The 19,933-nt window shown below is 50.0% G+C and overlaps 3 protein-coding genes across 3 annotated transcripts; 2 read left to right on the top strand and 1 right to left on the bottom strand.

Annotated features, from left to right (window-relative positions):
• Window positions 1-473: 473 nt before the first annotated feature.
• LOC100283347 (uncharacterized) lies at window positions 474-1,854 on the top strand. The gene has a single exon (NM_001156248.2). It carries the CDS (start codon window positions 517-519, stop codon window positions 1,420-1,422), a length of 906 nt encoding a protein of 301 aa, NP_001149720.1. The 5' UTR covers window positions 474-516; the 3' UTR covers window positions 1,423-1,854.
• A 1,461-nt stretch (window positions 1,855-3,315) lies between these two features.
• On the top strand, window positions 3,316-8,427 carry LOC110017794 (uncharacterized). The gene is made up of 17 exons (NM_001350188.1): window positions 3,316-3,951; window positions 4,080-4,141; window positions 4,225-4,312; window positions 4,516-4,779; window positions 4,860-5,100; window positions 5,173-5,249; window positions 5,626-5,796; window positions 5,880-5,972; window positions 6,076-6,225; window positions 6,306-6,392; window positions 6,475-6,639; window positions 6,729-6,848; window positions 6,988-7,190; window positions 7,280-7,429; window positions 7,519-7,666; window positions 7,788-7,886; window positions 7,984-8,427. Exons 1-17 carry the CDS (start codon window positions 3,724-3,726, stop codon window positions 8,083-8,085), a joined length of 2,448 nt encoding a protein of 815 aa, NP_001337117.1. The 5' UTR covers window positions 3,316-3,723; the 3' UTR covers window positions 8,086-8,427.
• An 8,210-nt stretch (window positions 8,428-16,637) lies between these two features.
• Window positions 16,638-19,825, bottom strand: LOC100381687 (uncharacterized). Its single transcript, NM_001351851.1, has 6 exons — window positions 19,652-19,825; window positions 19,072-19,412; window positions 18,903-18,979; window positions 18,707-18,767; window positions 18,196-18,364; window positions 16,638-17,111 (listed from the first exon to the last, which is right to left on the bottom strand). Exons 1-6 carry the CDS (start codon window positions 19,701-19,703, stop codon window positions 16,933-16,935), a joined length of 879 nt encoding a protein of 292 aa, NP_001338780.1. The 5' UTR covers window positions 19,704-19,825; the 3' UTR covers window positions 16,638-16,932.
• Between the last annotated feature and the right edge of the window lie 108 nt (window positions 19,826-19,933).

The following is a 19,933-nucleotide window of genomic DNA, read 5'->3' on the forward strand; positions in this document are numbered from 1 at the left end:
GAGGGCGCCTGCGAGTGCGAAGTCTCGAGCACATCGGTCCCCGCGCTATCGCCTTCGCCATGTTCCGTCCGAGCAAAGCACGGAAGCACGGCCGGCGTCCGGCGGAGCAGGGATAGCTAGCGCTAGCTAGCTACGACTGGAAGCGGACGCTTCTGCCTGCGCCACTGCCGGCCCGTGAGCCCCCCGGCCGTTGGCGCCTTGCGCGCGCGTCCTCGCCAGGTGCCGCGCGCCCCGTGCATGCCGCGGGCGGCCAGCACGTGGCTCGTAATGGACCCGCCCATGACGAATGGAATTGGGAGGACGCGGCCATGAATCCACCCATGGTTTGTGTTGATAAATCGTGCATGCAGGTTGCCATCGCGTGCACCAGAGAGTCAGAGTGCGGAGGGACCTCGTCGCAAACCTCACTTGCCCGGCCCAACCGTACGTGACGCTCCTCCTCTATAAAAGGAGACGCGTGCGCTGCAGTGTGCACAGAACAGCCCGTCGCGCGCCGCTGCGTTGAGCCAAGGCGCAATGGCAACCTCCACCTCAGTTCCCGTCCTCCTGCTCCTCGCCGCCGCCGCCGGCCTCCTCCTGCTCCCCGGCTCGCTGGCGTGGCAGAGCAGCAACTGTGCACCGGGCGCGCCCGGCAGTGGCTCGCCGACGTGGCCTTCACCCGGCTCCGGCTCCGGCGGCGGCCACAGCAAGCCGCCCAAGCACCACCATGGCAAGCCGCCCAAGTGCCCGCCGTGCAACCCTCCGTACGTGCCTCCGACGCCTCGGCCGTCACCGCCGTACGTGCCACCGTATGTCCCGCCGACGCCTCGGCCGTCACCGCCCTACGTGCCACCATACGTCCCCGTCCCGCCGACGCCTCGGCCCTCACCGCCGTACGTGCCACCATACGTCCCCGTCCCCCCGACGCCTCGGCCCTCACCGCCCTACGTGCCACCATACGTCCCCGTCCCGCCGACGCCTCGGCCGTCACCGCCGTACGTACCCCCGACGCCACGGCCGCCGACTCCGCCCTACGTTCCACCGACGCCGCCCTACGTCCCACCGACGCCTCGGCCATCACCACCACCGTACGTGCCACCCTACGTCCCCCCGACGCCTCGGCCATCACCACCCTACGTGCCACCGTACGTTCCGCCGACGCCGCCGGCGGTGCGGACGTGCCCGATCGACACGCTGAAGCTGAACGCGTGCGTGGACGTGCTGAGCGGGCTGATCCACCTGGTGATCGGGCAGGAGGCCAGGTCCAAGTGCTGCCCGCTGGTGCAGGGGGTGGCGGACCTGGACGCGGCGCTGTGCCTCTGCACCACCATCCGCGCGCGCCTGCTCAACATCAACATCTACCTCCCCATCGCGCTCAACCTGCTCATCACCTGCGGCAAGCACGCGCCGTCGGGCTTCCAGTGCCCGCCGCTCTACGACTGATGAACACCACCACCAGCCAACACTTCTATACGCGCCGCCATGCATGCATGATGTGATGGCATCCTGTGCAAGCTAGCGCTAGCTAGTAGTAGCATGTCTACCATTTGCTCCGTGATTTCTCTAGTTCTTGCTCTCGCGAGTATGCGTACGTAATGCGTTGCTTCTCGTCAGGACTCGGGAACTTTTCCAACTCCGATGCTAAGCGTGTAGCTTGCTTAATCAGTCGATGTACCATGTTAATCAAGTGCTAGCCCTTTCTCTGCTCTGTCGTCGAAGTTCTTCGGTCTTCACTTCTTGATCTGCAGATGATATATGAAAACGTTATACGAAATGGAATATAATATTCTATCTTGTTGACAACGACTGACTCTGGCACTGCGAAGTGTTGCATGCAGAACTTTTATATGAATACCAAAGTTTTTTTTTTGCCTATGTTTTTGGCAGTGTAATATGGAGGCATGTGTTCTAATATTTGCAGGGAAGCACCTCTTTGTTGACGTACGATTCTGATGTGATGTAGAACTAAGGAACATTTTTTTTGGACATTTCGATTGTTTTGTCGGTGTACTCTTAACTATTTTGTTTTCCGTATGTGGTTGTTAGACAGTTTACAGGTTCCTAGGAGGTGCAGGTGCTTAAATGGAGGTGCTTAAACGGCTAAAACTAAAGGGATGATTCAAGTAACGGATTAACGGTGACAAAGCAGAAGGAAAAAATGACAGCTCTAGTCTAACCCACTTATTCGATGCAATCACGTTCAGCAGCTTCTGTTGCTTCTACTTCTTGATTCAGATATATTATAAGTTAGATCATAACAATGATTATTGGTCAGACAATTACAGTTTTAATGCCCCCCTCTATCGATGGTATTCAATCTCGATTTTCAAATGATGAGCATGAAGATTAAGGATTGTCTAGTTCTAACTTCTAAGTATTAGTAGTGTTCGAGGGATACTTGGACTAGTGATAGAATCTTAGTTTTATTTCTTTAGCCGTACTATAAGGGGTATGAATGGAAAGCTTGACCTATAGTTGAGTATATATAGTAGTTCCCTCTATCTTCACTAGATTTCGTCTAGTGCAGCACCATTGAGTCCGTTGTGCACCAGACATCACAACATCGGACAGAAGTCGTCATAGCGGCAGCTGCAGCCTCCACTCATCGGACGTGTACAGTAGTGTATCGTACATAGCCTCCATCAAATTGGTATGAAGAGATGTCCACCCAAGCTGTCCCGTTCCATAGACGTTTTCTCGAGGAACAATTTTCCTAGTATGGCAATTGGCAAAATTAGCTCTGCACCAAAAGTGGCATATGAATGGGCCTACAACTTGGGCTTTAGGAGTTGTCTGGGTAGACGGGCTAAAAATGTCTGTTCGCAACGCCCGCGCACACAGAGCAGGCAAGCAAGGGCGTCTCAGTCAGAGCCCCACCAGGCTGCCCACTCGGCCCAGCAGACAAACAGGCCCACCAGGCTGGCCGACTAAGAATTCACACCACGTCCTTGGTCCGGTGGTAACCGCAGACCCGTACCTCATTCCGGCTCCCTTCTCCCGTACGAATTCAAGGCGCACGCGGACGCACGGCAATACGGCACGGCGCTCAGATCTCAACGGCTGCCGTTGCCGGACAGCGAGCACCCTCGACCGTCGTGTCACCTGACAACGCAGCCGCAGCAGCTTCCTTCCCCTGCAAGGAAGAACGAGAATCGAATGCCTCGCACTGACGTGGCAGTCCGGACCAACCAATCATACAGCGCCCCCGAAAAACCCACGCCCTCCCAAAGACCGCAACCGCAAAAGGCTTGCACAGCACGCTCCTCCTCGATTCCCGCCTGCCGCGCACGCGCCGCCGTCGCACTGACATCAAGGACCCACGTGCCGGCTCGCAGCGCAGACGGCAGAATTCTTGTGCATTCTATGGCCGACTGACATCTGGGCCAGCGCGTCGGTTTCTTGGGCTCCGGCGCCGCGGGAGTGCCGCCCACCAACCCCACCCGCGCTCCACGACGCCAAATCCGCGCGGGAAACGCCTCCGCGCCCGCGCGCCAAACCCAATCCAAACCCAAACATTTTCTTCTCCAGCGAGCACCCAAAAAAAATAAATAGATCCTCCAGCTCCAGCTCCGCTTCATTACTCCTCGCCTCTTCCGCGCCCAAACACTACCGCCTCCCTCCCACCCCTAGTCCCCCTACCCCCCCATCCAATCCTCTGCTCGCCTTGTCTCGACCCGGCAGCGGCGGCGGCTTGGGCGCGCACACACACCAGGTGTTCGATTGGAGTCCTCGCCGAAGCGGAAGATGTACGTGGTCAAGAGGGACGGCCGCCAGGAGACGGTGCACTTCGACAAGATCACGGCGCGCCTCAAGAAGCTCAGCTACGGCCTCAGCCAGGACCACTGCGACCCGGTGCTCGTCGCGCAGAAGGTCTGTGCGGGGGTCTACAAGGGCGTCACCACCAGCCAGCTCGACGAGCTCGCCGCCGAGACCGCCGCGGCCATGACCGCGTCCCACCCCGACTACGCCTCGGTGAGTAACCCACCCCGAAATCCTCCTCCCCTCTGGCCTTGGTTTCAGCTCTCCTGTCTGTCTGTCTGTCTTTCTGTCTGTGCTGACGTGGGGTTGGTTGCCCCTGTTCTCTGTCGTGATTCGTGAAGCTGGCGGCGAGGATTGCTGTGTCGAACCTGCACAAGAACACAAAGAAGTCCTTCTCGGAGACGTAAGTAACGGCTGGCTTTGGTCTAATTTCATTCATTCATTTCGATTGGGTGGTGAGTTGGGGTGTGGCTGTTGTGGATGCAGGATTAAGGACATGTACATGCACTTCAACAAGAGATCCGGGCTGATGGCCCCTCTTGTCGCTGAAGATGTTTATGAAATCATCATGAAGGTGAGATTCTGGTTTTCCCCTGACACATTTCTGACAGGGGCAACTGTGTAGACAGTGCTGATCTGTTTCTGGCGGTTGAATCCACTGTTCCATTCGTTTTTTTACAAGGCTGTTTATCTCATACAGTAAATCTGTTGTGCCCCGCACAACACACCTTGTTGGAAATTGGCCCTCACATGACTCCAAATGATGTTACATTTCAGAATGCTGCTCGCTTGGACAGTGAGATAATTTATGATAGGGATTTCGACTACGACTACTTTGGCTTCAAAACTCTGGAGAGGTCTTACCTGTTGAAGCTTGATGGTAAGGTCGTTGAAAGGCCGCAGCACATGTTAATGAGGGTTTCACTGGGGATACACAAGGAAGACATCGAGTCTGCCATCAGGACGTACCATCTGATGTCCCAGCGCTGGTTTACTCATGCTTCACCGACGCTTTTCAATGCTGGCACGCCGAGGCCCCAAGTACTGTCTTGTTTCCCGCCAGATGATGTCATTGTGGGTTCTGAAATTGTTTATTTACTGCTGCTTTTTCTGTGATGCAGTTAAGCAGCTGTTTTCTTATATGCATGAAAGATGACAGCATTGAGGGAATCTATGAAACCCTGAAAGAGTGTGCTGTAATAAGCAAATCTGCTGGAGGAATTGGTGTCTCAGTTCATAATATCCGTGCTACTGGGAGTTATATTCGAGGAACAAATGGATCATCAAATGGAATTGTTCCTATGTTACGTGTCTTTAATGATACTGCTCGCTATGTTGATCAGGGTGGTGGCAAAAGAAAGGGTATGTTTCTTCATTATCGTCGCTTTTAGTTCCTTCATCTTCAGAAATTCTAACGAGCTTCTAAAAACTTAGGTGCATTTGCTGTATACTTGGAGCCTTGGCATGCTGATATTTTTGAGTTCCTTGATCTGAGAAAGAACCATGGGAAGGTAAAAATCTCGACCATCAGTCTTTAATTACTTTCACATATAAAAACTGAAAGTGTCTGTCTTTTGAACTCGACACTTAGTTGACTTTATATATGCATACTGCTATCTTGATTCCTGCACCTAGAATTGATCCCTTGTGTTGAGGGTCTTTCTTATATATGGTCCATGGATGTTCAAGTCTTAGCTTTTTATTCAAGCTAGCGTCTCTATAAGACGTTACTCTAATTTATTTCTGTATGATAACTAAACTTCTTGATATTTTAGTCTGCATGCTGCTATCATGGAATAAGTAGTATCATCCGCTCAACTTATGAGTGGCTAGCAATTAGCATGGAAAGTTCTCAAAGACCTGCTATTCTGAACAATATTTTAACAGGAGGAAAATCGTGCAAGGGATCTTTTCTATGCGCTATGGGTTCCTGATTTATTCATGCAAAGAGTCCAGAATAATGGAGAATGGTCATTATTTTGCCCTAATGAAGCTCCAGGGTTGGCTGATTCCTGGGGTGAGGAGTTTGATAATTTGTACAAGAAATATGAGAGCCAAGTAAGCTGAAATGTGAACTGTATTTGTATGTATGCTATATTGAAATGGGAATGTGCTTTAGTAACCTTGCTTTCTTGTTTCAGGGCAAGGCAAAGAAAGTTGTTCCGGCACAGACCCTTTGGTTTGACATTTTGAAGGCACAGATAGAGACTGGTACACCATATATGCTTTATAAGGTACATTTGGTAGCTATCAAATAGTAGTACCTTCTAGATTTGTCTGTTTTGCCAAAATTTTCCACGGTAAGGGTTTCTTGTAATGGCTATTAACTGTATGCAGGATACTTGCAATAGGAAAAGTAACCAGCAGAATCTGGGCACAATTAAATCGTCAAACCTGTGCACTGAAATAATTGAGTTTACAAGCCCTACTGAGACCGCTGTCTGCAACCTAGCATCTATTGCTTTACCTCGTTTTGTTCGGGAAAAGGTATATCTTGTCAGTACTAAAGCTCAAGTCAACCATGAAGGGTCGATTCTGATGCACCATATAATAAACTTGTTTTACAGGATGTTCCGTTGGAGTCCCATCCATCTAAGCTTGTGGGTAGCAGTGATTCAAAAAATAGATATTTTGATTTTGAGAAGCTAGCTGAGGTTTGTTCAGATCCTATTTACCTTGGATCCTCTATTCTGACCCATGTTGATGAATGTTCTGATACATTATCGATTTTGGCAGGTTACCTCAACTGTTACTTACAATCTTAACAAAATTATCGATATTAATTACTATCCTGTTGAGACAGCAAAGAGGTCAAACATGCGTCACAGGCCAATTGGCATAGGTGTTCAAGGCCTGGCAGATACTTTCATATTACTGGGCATGCCGTTTGATTCACCAGAGGTACCTTTTCATTTCTCCGTAGCTCAGCATTAACCACCTGTTCTTTTCTGTAACTAGTTGATATGTAACAAATGGTTTTATCTTTTCAGGCTCAACAGTTGAATAAGGATATATTCGAAACTATCTACTATCATGCTCTGAAAGCTTCTGCTGAACTTGCTGCTAAAGAAGGTCCCTATGAAACATATGAAGGGAGCCCTGTCAGCAAGGTTTTACTTTCTGCTTTTCAATAACTTACGCTTTGTGTCATGATATTTATGTTCATGATGAAGATTTCTGTTTGTTTCATTCTCAAATTCCTATGCATTGACCTTAATAGCTAAAGCATGCTCCCTACCTGCTTTCTAGGGCATTCTCCAACCTGACATGTGGGATGTAGTGCCATCTAACAGATGGAACTGGCCATCTCTAAGGGAGACCATTTCAAAAGTTGGGATAAGAAATTCTCTTCTTGTTGCTCCAATGCCCACTGCTTCCACTAGTCAGATTCTTGGCAACAATGAGTGTTTTGAACCCTACACGTCTAATATATACAGTCGACGTGTTCTAAGGTCTGTAACAATACTCCCTACTTCTTTAGGGTGTTTACATTGTGATGTACATGTGCACATGTGATTAATCTTTCTATTTTTTGTTCCAGTGGGGAATTTGTTGTGGTCAACAAGCATCTTCTTCATGATCTGACTGAAATGGGCATTTGGACTCCTACTTTGAAAAACCAGATAATATACGACGACGGTTCTGTCCAGAAGATAGCAGAAATCCCGGACGATCTTAAAGCAATCTACAAGTATGTATCTGAACTGGTTGTCATTATTTTCTATAAGGCCCAGCTACTGTTTGAGCATCTAAAAAGCTTATTTACAATTACCGCACCAGAACTGTTTGGGAGATCAAGCAGAAAACTTTAGTTGACATGGCGGTCGACCGCGGATGCTACATCGACCAAAGCCAGAGCCTCAATGTCCACATGGAGCAAGCAAACTTTGGGAAGCTGACGTCTCTTCACTTCCATGCTTGGTCCAAGGTATGGAACCTCCAAGACTTTACAGGCTCACAGCAATTGTCTATCTTGATGGAGTTCGTACTTAACCTATAAAAAACCAGTGGTTCGTCTTTTTTTTCTTTCTAATCTCGTTCGATGCCAGGGCCTGAAAACTGGAATGTACTATCTACGCACACGAGCTGCTGCTGATGCGATCAAGTTCACAGTGGATACCACGCTTCTGAAGGAGAATGGGAACGGGGTATTGCCCCTATTTTTCTTTCCTTCAGTTCTGCAATGTTTTTTTTCCTCAGGTTACTAGGGACACGGCTCACCATGAACACCACTTGCACACGCAGGTTAGCGATGGAAAGCCCGCGGAGGAAGACGTAGACGCTAAAATGGCACAGATGGTCTGTTCTTTGAACAACCGGGAAGAGTGCCTGGCGTGTGGAAGCTAGATTGGAGATTCCATCTGGACACTGCACTTCGTGATCTGTGAACACAACATTACATACAGCCGGCTGATGATTGGAGCTCAGTAACCAGAACGAAGTCTGTGATGTAGGTCGAGTTGGAAGTTCCCATAATGGGAATAGCTTGTACCTGAATACTGCTACGGCGCTACCTCTGGTCTGTATTGCTCTAAGGTGTTTGTGCTGCTGCCAATGTACTGTAAATATCTACCAGCGTCAATGTTGTCGATGTGCTCTAAGATACAGTATGTTTTAACCGTGCTACACTCTTTGCATTGGATCGAACATGATGTAATGCATCGTCTTCCATAATGATACGAGTGCTGGAAAACAGAACAATGTAAACTAATTAGTCTGTATCCTCGATCGCGATATGCACTTGGTCCTTTCGGCAGTGTCTGTCTGCACAGTATTTCCTCATAAGCTGAATATATGATGTCCAGAACAAACTAATTAGTTTAATTCTAAGCTGAATGACTAGTAAACGTTGTGTATTACAAACGGAGTAAACCTGCAAGTGAAACACGTTCATGGCAAGGCAAGAATCAGCAGCAACAATCTATTCTCTGAAAAAAAAGAAAATAAAGTAAATACCACTTTTGTTTCAACACTAATCCATATGAATTGGATGATATTGAGTGATATTGGTCTAACTGAGAGGATAGATAGAACTATATTATTATCTCTGTAAAAAATACAATTATATTATTTGATTTAATCAGAATATTTTAAGTTTAATTAAATTTATAAAAACAATATCAATAATTACAATTCTAATATACATAATATAAAAATATTATTTAATATTAATATAATAAGACTTATTTGCTATTATATATATATATATATATATATATATTAAAAAAGTTAGTCAAATTAAAGATAATTTAACTTAAATATTATAGCTAACACTGCATTCTCTCCGGGACAGAGAATAGCTGCAACCGGAGAAAGTAGCGACTTAAGGGGGTGTTTGTTTGAGATTATAATCCACCTAGATTATATAATTCAACAATTTTTGAACTAACTCTTAGTTCAAAAGTTGTTAGATTATATAATCTGGATAGATTATAATCTCAAACAAACACCCCTTAGAGAAAGGGCAGAAGGCCACGAGGGGGGAGGGCTCATTGAAGACCGCGTGGATGGACAAATAGACTTCGCCTATCAAGAACCAAGACATATGATGGTTGTTAACGCCTGTGGTCTTTGACGTGTCGCAGAGGCCTTGATGAAGACCTCATCATGAGCAGAGTCCACCACTCGCTTGTGAAGCAGTCGAGCCTTTGGTGCGAATTGCATGGCACAAATAGGATTAGTAATGGGCTCTAAATTTGCTCTAAATTTTACACTATAAATTTTAAGAATTAAATTAGATTAAGATCAGACTCTATTCCTATTTATTTTTTAACTAAAATTTATTAAGACTTTAACTTATTATGAAGAAACATTTATATCGTGATCCATTACTGTTAGAATACCCGTTTAGGGTTTGGGGTCTTCCCCGTGTAATGACCATCTCACCCCTCTGTAATGGGTCTGGCCCAGTTTACTCAGCCTATTAATATATCACCCAACCCCTGTTAGGGTTAGGGGTTCACATTCCAATATGGTATCAGATTAGGTTTTTCCCACCCTCCTCTCCCAGCTGCCGGCCCCCAACCGACGGCGTCTCTCCCTCCCAGCCGCCGGCTCTCTCCTCCCCCACTGCCGAGCGCCGCCAGGGCTGCCGGGGCCGCGCCCAGACCCTGCTTGGCTGTGGCCTCTTGCCTGGCGGGTGGCGGCTGCTTTGGTGCGCTGCGCAGCGCTCCGTCCGTCGACCGGCCTGTCGTCCCCTGGCCCTGCTCGTCGTCTTCCTCGGGCGCTCGTCTTCCTCCGAACGCGCGCGGGCCGCCGACCTGCTTGTTCTCCTGGAGGAGCGCGCCCGGCGGGCAGGCGACGCAGTCCAGCGGCGGGTTGAGGAAGAAGGCGAGCGACCGGCGGATCCCCGTCCAGCGCCTCTCCCGGAGCCGCCGCTCCCATCGTGTCGCTCTGGCCGTTTGTGCCGCTGCCCCACGCCAACCGACGGTCCGCCCGCGCCCGGTCCCCTCCCTGCAGCAGCGCTGCCCTGCTCGTCGTCTACACGCAGGCGTGCCCGCACAGGCGCGGCTCCCTAGGGTGCTGGTGCACGAGGTCCTCCCGGGCTCCGACGCCGGCCTCCCTCGCCACCCTGCGACGCCTCCAAGCGCCTGGAGGTCGCCCGCTGCCCGAAGGCTGTCAGCTGCCCGCTCGGCCGCCAGTCGCTCCTGCCGACGCTCCAGCCACTCGGAGCCTCGGACTCGGCACGCTCCGTCGCTCCGCGCTCCAGCCGCCCGGTCCGGCGCTCCGCTGTTCTGCTTGCCGCTTGGTCCCGTCGAGGCGCCGACCCGCACGGACGCACGGCTGCCGCCTGTCGCTGTTTCCTGCTTGGCCGCACGTCTTGGCATCTCGTCTGCTCGTCTAGTTGTCTCACTGTGACTTGTGTGCAGCCCATCCCTCTGCCGCACCATTCGCCATTCCCTTCTCCACTCTCTCATGGCTTCACCCCCTTTCGACGGGCTCACCGTGCGTGTCCTCCTCCACGATGGTCAGTTTGTCCAGGGCACCTTTGTGGCCTTCGATCACGCCATGAGCCCTGTCCTCCGTGACTGTGTTGAAATCCATCCCACGACCGGTCGTCACGTGTCCGGGCCCCTTGTCTTCCCTCGTACAATGATTGCCTCCCTGGCAATCGAGCCCCCTTTGTCCCCCTCCCCTCCTAGCAACCACGCCAGCGCTCCTCCTCTAGCTCTTTCCGCGCACCCTGCGGCCTTCCCTCTGTCTCCCTCTCCCGTCGATTGGGTAGTTGACTCCGGGGCCTCCTACCACACTACCCCCACAACTAGTTCGTTATTCCACTCCCATCCACCGCACCCCTCACATCCTTCCTCCATCGTCGTCGACAACGGTTCCACCCTCCCGGTCACCTTAGTAGGTGCATCGGTTCTTCCAGGACCATTCTGCCTTAACGACGTCCTTGTTGCTCCCGGACTGACTCATCCCCTCCTCTCGGTTCGTCGCTTCACTAGTGACAACCAGTGCTCTATGGAGTTCGACCCCTGGGGTCTCACCATATGCCACCTTCCCACACATGCTGTGCTCGCTCGCTGTGACAGCTCTGGCCCCCTCTATTCTCTTCACTTGCCCTCCACTCCCCACACCAGAGTAGCCTCATCTCCTGCTCTTGCTACTACCACCACCTCCTCCGCCATTTGGCACCGTCGTCTCGGGCACCCTGGACCTGACGTCATGTCCCAACTTTCCAGCCACTCAGACATATCCTATACTCGGGGCTCTTCTGAGCGCCTCTGTCATGCTTGTCAGCTCGGCCGTCACTCTCGTCTTCCTTTCTCCACTTCCACGTCTAGGGCTGTTCAGGCCTTTGATCTTGTCCACTGCGATCTCTGGACGTCTCCTGTCCTTAGCCTCTCCGGGTACAAATACTACCTGGTCATTCTGGACGACTACTCCCATTTTCTTTGGACTTTCCCCCTTCGACTGAAGTCTGACACGTTTACCACCCTCACTCACTTCTTCGCCTGGGTTTCCACCCAGTTCGAGCGCCCGGTCTGTGCCCTGCAGTGCGACAACGGCCGCGAGTTCGACAACCACGCCTCTCGGTCATTCTTCCTCACTCACGGCGTCCAGTTGCGCCTCTCGTGTCCCTACACCTCTGCTCAGAACGGTCGGGCCGAGCGCATGATTCGAACCACCACCAACATGATCCGATGCCTTCTCTTTCAGGCGTCTCTTCCTGCCACCTACTGGGCAGAGGCCCTTCATACCGCCACGCATCTCCTCAACCGTCTTCCCTCGAAGGCGGTGAGCCACCCTACACCTCACTTCGCCCTGTACGGCACAGCCCCTTCCTACGACCACCTGCGCGTGTTCGGCTGTGCCTGCTACCCCAACATTTCCGCTACCGCCCCTAACAAGCTTTCTCCTCGCTCCACTCGCTGCCTCTTCCTCGGCTACTCCCCTGACCACAAGGGGTATCGGTGCCTGGACCTCACCTCCCACCGCATCATCATCTCTCGTCACGTCGTCTTCGACGAAGATGTGTTTCCCCTTGCAGGCTCCACCCCACCCACCGATCTTGACTCTCTCCTCGAGTCCGACCCGGTTCCCCCCCAACCCTGGCGCCCCGTATTGCGCCGTTACCTGCTCCTCGTGCAGCCACGACGCCACAGCTCGCGCCCATCTCCACGCCACGCGCGGCGCCATCGACCCCGCTTGCGCCACGCGCGGCGCCGTCGACCCCGCTTGCGCCACACGCGGCCACGTCGATCATGCCTGCGTCATGCGCGGCCCCGTTGATCCTGCCTGCGCCACGCGCGGCCCCGTCGACCCCGCCTGCGCCTCGCTCGACCCCGTCGACCACGCCTGTGCCACGCGCGGCCCCGTCGACCCCGCCTGCGCCACGAGCGGCCCCGTCGACCCCGACTCGCTTCGCCAACCCCACGCTCGTCTACCACCGCCGCGGCCACGCCACTACCTCCGCGCCCCCTGACTCGGGCCCGTCGACGAGCGCGACCCACTTCGCCGACCCCGCCGTCGCCTATCACCGCCGCGAGCCGGCCACACCTGCTGCTCTCGACGTTCCGGCGGTCCGCTCCGAGCCGTCCGTATACCACCCGGTCGCCATCCACCGTGACCCCGGACACGTTCACCCGATGGTGACTCGGCGCGCCGCTGGCGTTCTTCGCCCCGTCGACCGGCTGATCCTGGCAGCTGATACGTCCAGCACTCCACCCGACGCTTCCCCGGTGCCCTCCTCCGTTCGCACTGCCCTCGCCGACCCACACTGGCGTCGTGCTATGGAGGAGGAGTACGCGGCCCTCTTGGCCAACCACACCTGGGACCTGGTGCCGTGTCCACCAGGCACCAACGTGGTCACCGGCAAGTGGCTATTTCGCCACAAGCTGACCTCGGATGGCTCCCTCGACCGCTACAAGGCCCGTTGGGTCCTTCGGGGCTTCACACAGCGCCCCGGAGTGGACTACGACGAGACCTTCAGCCCCGTCGTCAAGTTCGCCACTGTTCGCGCCGTCCTCTCCCTCGCCCTCTCCCACGACTGGGCGATCCATCAGCTTGATGTCAAGAATGCCTTCCTCCATGGCACTCTGACGGAGACTGTCTACTGCAGCCAGCCCACCGGCTTCGTCGACGCTGACCGTCCGGATCTGGTCTGCCGGCTGAACCGGTCCCTGTACGGCCTCAAGCAGGCGCCACAGGCATGGTACAGTCGCTTCGCCTCCTACCTGGCCTCCATCGGCTTCGTTGAGGCCAAGTCGGACACGTCCCTGTTCATCTACCGGCGCGGCGACGACACCGTCTACCTCCTGCTCTACGTCGACGACATTGTGCTCACGGTATCCACCGCCGACCTTCTACGTCGCACGATCATCGCCCTTCAGCGAGAGTTCGCGATGAAGGACCTGGGGCCCCTACACCACTTCCTCGGCATCACCGCCGAGCGTCGGTCCCAGGGTCTCTTCCTCCACCAGCGCCAGTACGTCATCGACATCCTGGAGCGGGCTGGCATGTCTGACTGCAAGCCCTGCTCCACGCCTGTCGACACTCAGGCGAAGCTCTCTGAGGACGACGGGCCTCCGGTCGCCGACGCGACGTCCTACCGGAGCCTGACCGGCGCGCTCCAGTACCTCACCTTCTCCAGGCCCGACATCGCATACGCCGTCCAGCAGGTGTGCCTGCATATGCACACTCCGCGGGAGCCCCATCTCACCGCGCTCAAGCGGATTCTGCGCTACCTCCGCGGCTCCCTCGACTACGGCCTCCTTCTCCGACCATCCCCGACGTCGGAGCTCGTGGTCTACACCGACGCTGACTGGGCTGGCTGTCTCGACACGCGCCGGTCCACCTCCGGTTACGCCGTGTTCCTGGGCGCCAACCTCGTCTCTTAGGCCGCCAAGCGTCAGCCCGTCGTCTCTCGCTCCAGCGCTGAGGCCGAGTACCGTGTCGTGGCCAACGGCGTGGCAGAGGCCTCCTGGCTGCGCCAGCTCCTCCACGAGCTCCACAGTCCCCTCCAGCGCGCCACCCTCGTCTACTGCGACAACGTCAGCGCGGTCTACCTCTCCACCAACCCCGTGCAGCATCAGCGCACGAAGCATGTGGAGATCGACCTGCACTTCGTCCGCGAGCGTGTCGCTGCCGGTGACGTTCGAGTTCTCAGCGTCCCCACCACGCTGCAGTTCGCCGACATCTTCACCAAGGGATTACCGTCGAGTGTATTTTTAGACTTTCGATCCAGTCTCAACATCTGTACAGGATAGAGTTGTGACTGCGGGGGGTGTTAGAATACCCGTTTAGGGTTTGGGGTCTTCCCCGTGTAATGACCATCTCACCCCTCTGTAATGGGCCTGGCCCAGTTTACTCAGCCTATTAATATATCACCCAACCCCTGTTAGGATTGGGGGTTCACATTCCAATAATTACCACCCCAGTCATTTGTAGAGACTCTGTTAAGGCTTTCCCCACTTAGGAGCAATATCTAAGCCACATGTGCAAGATGGGCCGGTAATCGCCTATGGTGGGCCCATCAATCAGAATCAAGCATACCTTATCCTAGTGCGGGGACATGAATGTGTGTATGCAATATTTGGTTGTAACTGTCCTTATTTATGCCCTTGTAGATCATATCCTTGGGATGTAGCCGGTAACCAAGGGTATACTGTATTTTGAGAGGTTATCCTTTGGTTACCCTATAAATAACTCTACCCGAATGTGGTGAGGGACAAATGAACAATACATTTGGGAGCCATTGTTTCACATTTGTCTCGTTCTTGTGCCCAAGCTTTTCCTCTTGTCCGGATCCCATCTATTAGAACCCAATAGAGATAGTCATTGAGGCAACAATCAAGAGGCTCAAAACTAGCGCATGCTCTCAATACTTCGCCTAGAAGCCTTTGCAATCCCTAAAAAAATTGTTTTAAAAGATGGAAGAGTACATATGAGCAGACAAAGACTCTAAGCAGCATTGGAAAGAGCAACAGAAATACACAGAGATCACAAGAACCTTCAGAAGAGATATAAGGCATATCCAAAGCATTTAAAGCACACCCTAGTGTGATGGGGAAAAACAATTTCATCCAACTCAAGCACCAAGCCAATCTTCAAACAGACCCAAGAAAAGGCAACAGAGTACCTTTCAAGATGGTCCCACATCAAGAGGTGGAAGAGGAGGCAGCACCTTGAGAGGTAGATACTCCAACAACGACAATCAAGGAGGTTCTGCTATGTATTCTGTGCAGAAGATAAATGAAATACAATTAAATATTGAAATATCACAACCCATAAATAGAAGGATTAGATGCTACAAAGCAAGGCGGTGAGCCGAAGGATGTGTGTTATACATCATCTTATTGCCTACCTAATTACGTAGCACCACACATTCAATATCAAGAGCACAATTTTCATCCTTCGGCTTCAAGGTCATTTGTGTATCAACAACAAATCATGGGAAGATTCCTAGGCCCACCCCAATATGATCCATTGCTTCACAACCAGTCCCAACAATACTTGTCGTAGTAGCATTACTAGGTTGATATAAGGGAAGGGTCTGACGCCTAGACGATTAATAGTTTGGTGCCACCAGCAAAGTATATATTATCGATAACTGAGGATCAAGCTTCAAACCAATCAATAAAAAGCAAAAGAAAGATCTCCAAAGAAGGCTCCACCATGTAGGTATTCAAGGGTCATATATCAGATCCATTTGGTCCCATATGCCTATCACATCCACTCAAGACGACCTTCAGTTGAGAAACTACCCGACATGGTAATTAGTTGCAACATGAAAATTGAAATGCTTCATTGTTGACAATGTGCTCATTGATAAAGTGTAGCGGATATAATCTTCTCTAAAGCTTTCAAGCAAATATAAGAAGACGAAGATATATTACAATAGACAATGAATCCATTATGGCTTCAAAGGAAGGCAGATATCTCCCCTTGGCAAAATTGGCATGTTAGTATCCGTTGGCTACATCAACAATACAAGAGCAAAAGACATTATGTTTGATATCCCCAAAATGTATTACCCCTACAATGCAATATTAGAGAGAGGCGCATTAAATGTATTTGAAGTTGTAGTACACTCAAGCTATCTCTGCATGAAAATGCTCAAACATAGTGGGGTCGTCTCGATCTTCAATGATACTTGTGTTTATCTTCAATGCTACTCATATATCAAATCATACTTGTGTTTATGTTCGACATATTATGCATATGCTAGATTGTAAAGCTCCATACACTCATATATCAACATCTTCAGACGAGGGAAGAATATAACTCTTAACATATTTGCTCTGTTGTGTTTCTTTCATGAATCTCAACAGCCCTCCAAAAATGCCTGTTTGAAAACCACAAAACTAGAGGGGATTAAAATGCTAAAATCCCTTATTCAAAATTAAATAAGCAGGGGATTTTAGCCCCTTATTTTTTTTCCTCCCAAATATGTTGCGGCCAACAGATCTCATCATACAGAAGCAGCGCGTCTCCAAAACCAAAACTCCAAAATTCGAATTTGCTTACAAGTTTGGTTCACTGAAGCCCAAAAAAAAAAAAACTTCGGAGACAAGTATGTTTACAGCCGAAGTAGCTTATGAAACTGCCGATGGGTGACCAACTCAGTGAATTCCTAGCTAAAATCAAGCGTAACACATTTTCCAATGTTGGAACAAATTCTCACAGCACCCCGAACCAACCAGGCAGTTTGTCGTTGGAACTAATCAAGTGTAACAGCACAGGGAGGATCTAATCATCATAATCCAAGCCATCTTCGTCGTCTAGCTCGGAACTATCAACCCCACCCATCAGCGAAAGGAACACAAGAACTGCAACGAGTTGTGTGGCCAGGAAATACTTTGCTCTTCGCCTGAATTTCTTTTCCTCCTCCGTCCGTTCCTTCTTGGCTCTGGGTTTTGGCTTATAACCTACAGAGCACATCATTATAAGAACATAAAGCAACAACTAGATGTCTGAAAACTGTTGCAAGAATAAGCAAAACATGACCACCGAGACAACAGGTAAAAGAGACAGTGAAGTTCAAGAACCTGTTAAACCATCTTTATCAATTTTATTTTCTTATTAATCCATTTTACTTCTTTAAAAAAAAGTACCGTAGCCCCCTTAGACTGGCCAAATCATACCAAACAATAAACAAATCATATAAAATCATTTTTTGCGAGAAAACCCCGCATGATTATTCTGTCTAGGAGCACCATATGCTATCTATGCATATATTGATTTTCCACTCTATCCTAATTAAATCAGTGTTTGACACAGTTTCTTCCATGACAGCATTGTGATGCAATGAAAGGAAGCAACATACAGCTTGAGCTATCACTGATCCAGGATTACATAAAGGATCCGTCCACTAAAAACATTATTAGCACAGTTACCACCTCACTTTGTAATGAAATGCAGTTTTATGTCCTAGACTCGTGGTTACTACAAGGAAGGTTGTCTTTCATGTTTACGTCCTAGACTCTTAGTTACTACAAGGGTAAGTCAATCATGCACAAATGTGAAAGAGTTAACTTCAGAAAACTAGAGTTATATATGCACCTAACTATCAAGGAACTACAGCTTTTGAGACCAGTTTCACAGAAGTTGTAGTTCCTTGACATTTACCTGCAAATAATTACAGTTTTGTGAAACAGTTAATGATCGCCAACGAGTAAACTGCAGACTGCAGAATTGCAGGTTGAATTGAGTAAATAGTCCATTAAATGAATATGATGGTGAATTGGTGATTGGCAATAGCACATACATAACAAATAACTAACACAAGCTGATCACAGACTCTTCATTTAACATGACATTTTGAGTAATGCATCCTTGTATTAAATTTGTTGAACAGGATAAATCATATTTATAAGCTGGAAGGTCTGCCAGGTAGAGAAAAATGACATCATTCAAATGTTCCTGACAACAGTTTATCCAACCAAGTATAGATGCTACAACTAGCAAATTCTGAATTTTGAGTAGCAGGGTAATGCGGACTGTTTTGCTTACTGTGGTCAGCAGATGGTCTTCTCCTGGGGGTGGATGATGACGGGCTAGGTGATGATCCTAACCCTGACGATGACGATGATGAGGTTTCCAGCAACTGGACCTTGTGATGCTCAGCAAAGCTAACCAAGTTGTCATGCTTCTGCAATGTGCCCCTCAGCACAGATGTATCCTAAGGCAGGAGTAAGATCAGTACATGCCCTGAAACTAACTATATACAAATAATTTGAGGATGCTTTGGATCATTTGCTTGACAGATTTAGGGTTAGGGCTAGGAAACTCTTAATTAATAGCATAGAAAAACTCAATCCCAATACTACTAACATAAGAAGCATTATAAAGATGTGAACCTGCACTATAATCAATTTTGTATGCTACTTGATAGTTACTACTAACAGGAAACGGCGCTTTCATGAGAATGTGCAAGTGCAATCAGGCATCTGTGCTTCAATCATTTTTCAATGCAACTAAATCCCCATTCAGGTTACACAACTAACTATAGAGGGAAACTTACAGGCAACGCACTGAGGACAAAAAGAGCATGTCCAAGGAAAAGAGCATCAACATCTGTAGGGCTTCATAAATAGAAATTAAGAAATATCAGTGCTCCAAATTTGGCGTAGCAGAACAAAAATATAAGTGTCAGCAAGCATAAAAACCTAACACAAAGTACAGAGAAATATGCTGGATACAAGTTAATTGAAGTGTACCTATTATCAAATAGAAAGACTTGATCCCCTAATCTGAAAGACAATGAGTCATAAGCAGCACTTGCCTTCAGGTATATCTGTTTAAATAGAAAATTGCATTACAAGCTACTAATGTGTCAACCAAAAAACAAAAAAAGGCTAGGACAATAATAGGTAGGGAGTAGCAAACCTCCTCTTCTTTTTCTGCAGCATTGAGCTTTGTTATACCAAGTAGCTGCTTCACATGTCTAGTTTTATTCCAATGGAGTATCTTTCCAATGGGCCAAGGGAGATCAGAGAAGTAGATATCATTTGCAATGCTTCCAGCACTAACCACCCAGAGTTCATACAGCAAAGCATTAGCAAGCCAGGACGAAACCATGGCCTTTGTATCTAGCACAGTGGTGGATGAAATATTTGGGTGATTTGAGTTCAAGTCAGCAATTTTCTCATCCTTGAGATACTCAATTACGCCTCCTTTCTCGTTGTTGAAAGCCACGCAATCCCCAAATTCAACATATGGTATGTGATCTGTGCAACAACAAAAAAAACCGGTGTGAGAGCAAAGCAACCTTCTCCCTTCTCGCTCTAGCTCAACCCACATATAGGTCCCAGCACATCAATGCAGCGACCTTGCCACATATATCTAGCAGTTTTGTACTTTTGATCATCTACCCGGACAAGCGGAGACGCCAGCAGCAAAGAGCATAGCGGATCTAAGTAGATACAGGATAATATGATAAGACTACGCATGAGCGCGGGGAGCTCACCGGCATCGGGGAAGGAGGTGTCGACGTGGATGTCGAAGGGAACCTGCGCCATGCGGAGGTAGAGGAGCACGGGGAGGCAGGTTGGGCAGGCCGTAGGTAGCCCGAAGCAGGGCTTGCGCGCCACCAGCACCTTCCGCGCCGCCGCCTCCCACTCCACGGCCGCCGCCGATGCCATCGCCGAGGTGAGCTGGGTGGGGGTTTGCCTTGCGCAAAGGGGTTCTTTTCTATTCATATGGAGAGCGTAAAGGGTTTCTCGTGCTCCCTAAAAACTCAGGTGGGCTG

This window comes from Zea mays, chromosome 9 (assembly GCF_902167145.1).
Source record: "Zea mays cultivar B73 chromosome 9, Zm-B73-REFERENCE-NAM-5.0, whole genome shotgun sequence".
Taxonomy (NCBI): Eukaryota; Viridiplantae; Streptophyta; class Magnoliopsida; order Poales; family Poaceae; genus Zea; species Zea mays.

Coding starts and splice junctions, on each gene's coding strand:
- LOC100381687 (NM_001351851.1), bottom strand. CDS start 19,703: ATGGCGCAGGTTCCCTTCGACATCCACGTCGACACCTCCTTCCCCGAT. Junction 19,413..19,651: donor CACCTCCTTCCCCGATGCCG/GTGAGCTCCCCG, acceptor GTTGTTGCACAG/ATCACATACCATATGTTGAA. Junction 17,112..18,195: donor AAGACCATCTGCTGACCACA/GTAAGCAAAACA, acceptor TGTGCTCTGTAG/GTTATAAGCCAAAACCCAGA.
- LOC110017794 (NM_001350188.1), top strand. CDS start 3,724: ATGTACGTGGTCAAGAGGGACGGCCGCCAGGAGACGGTGCACTTCGAC. Junction 5,101..5,172: donor GGGTGGTGGCAAAAGAAAGG/GTATGTTTCTTC, acceptor CTAAAAACTTAG/GTGCATTTGCTGTATACTTG. Junction 5,973..6,075: donor CACCATATATGCTTTATAAG/GTACATTTGGTA, acceptor AACTGTATGCAG/GATACTTGCAATAGGAAAAG.
- LOC100283347 (NM_001156248.2), top strand. CDS start 517: ATGGCAACCTCCACCTCAGTTCCCGTCCTCCTGCTCCTCGCCGCCGCC.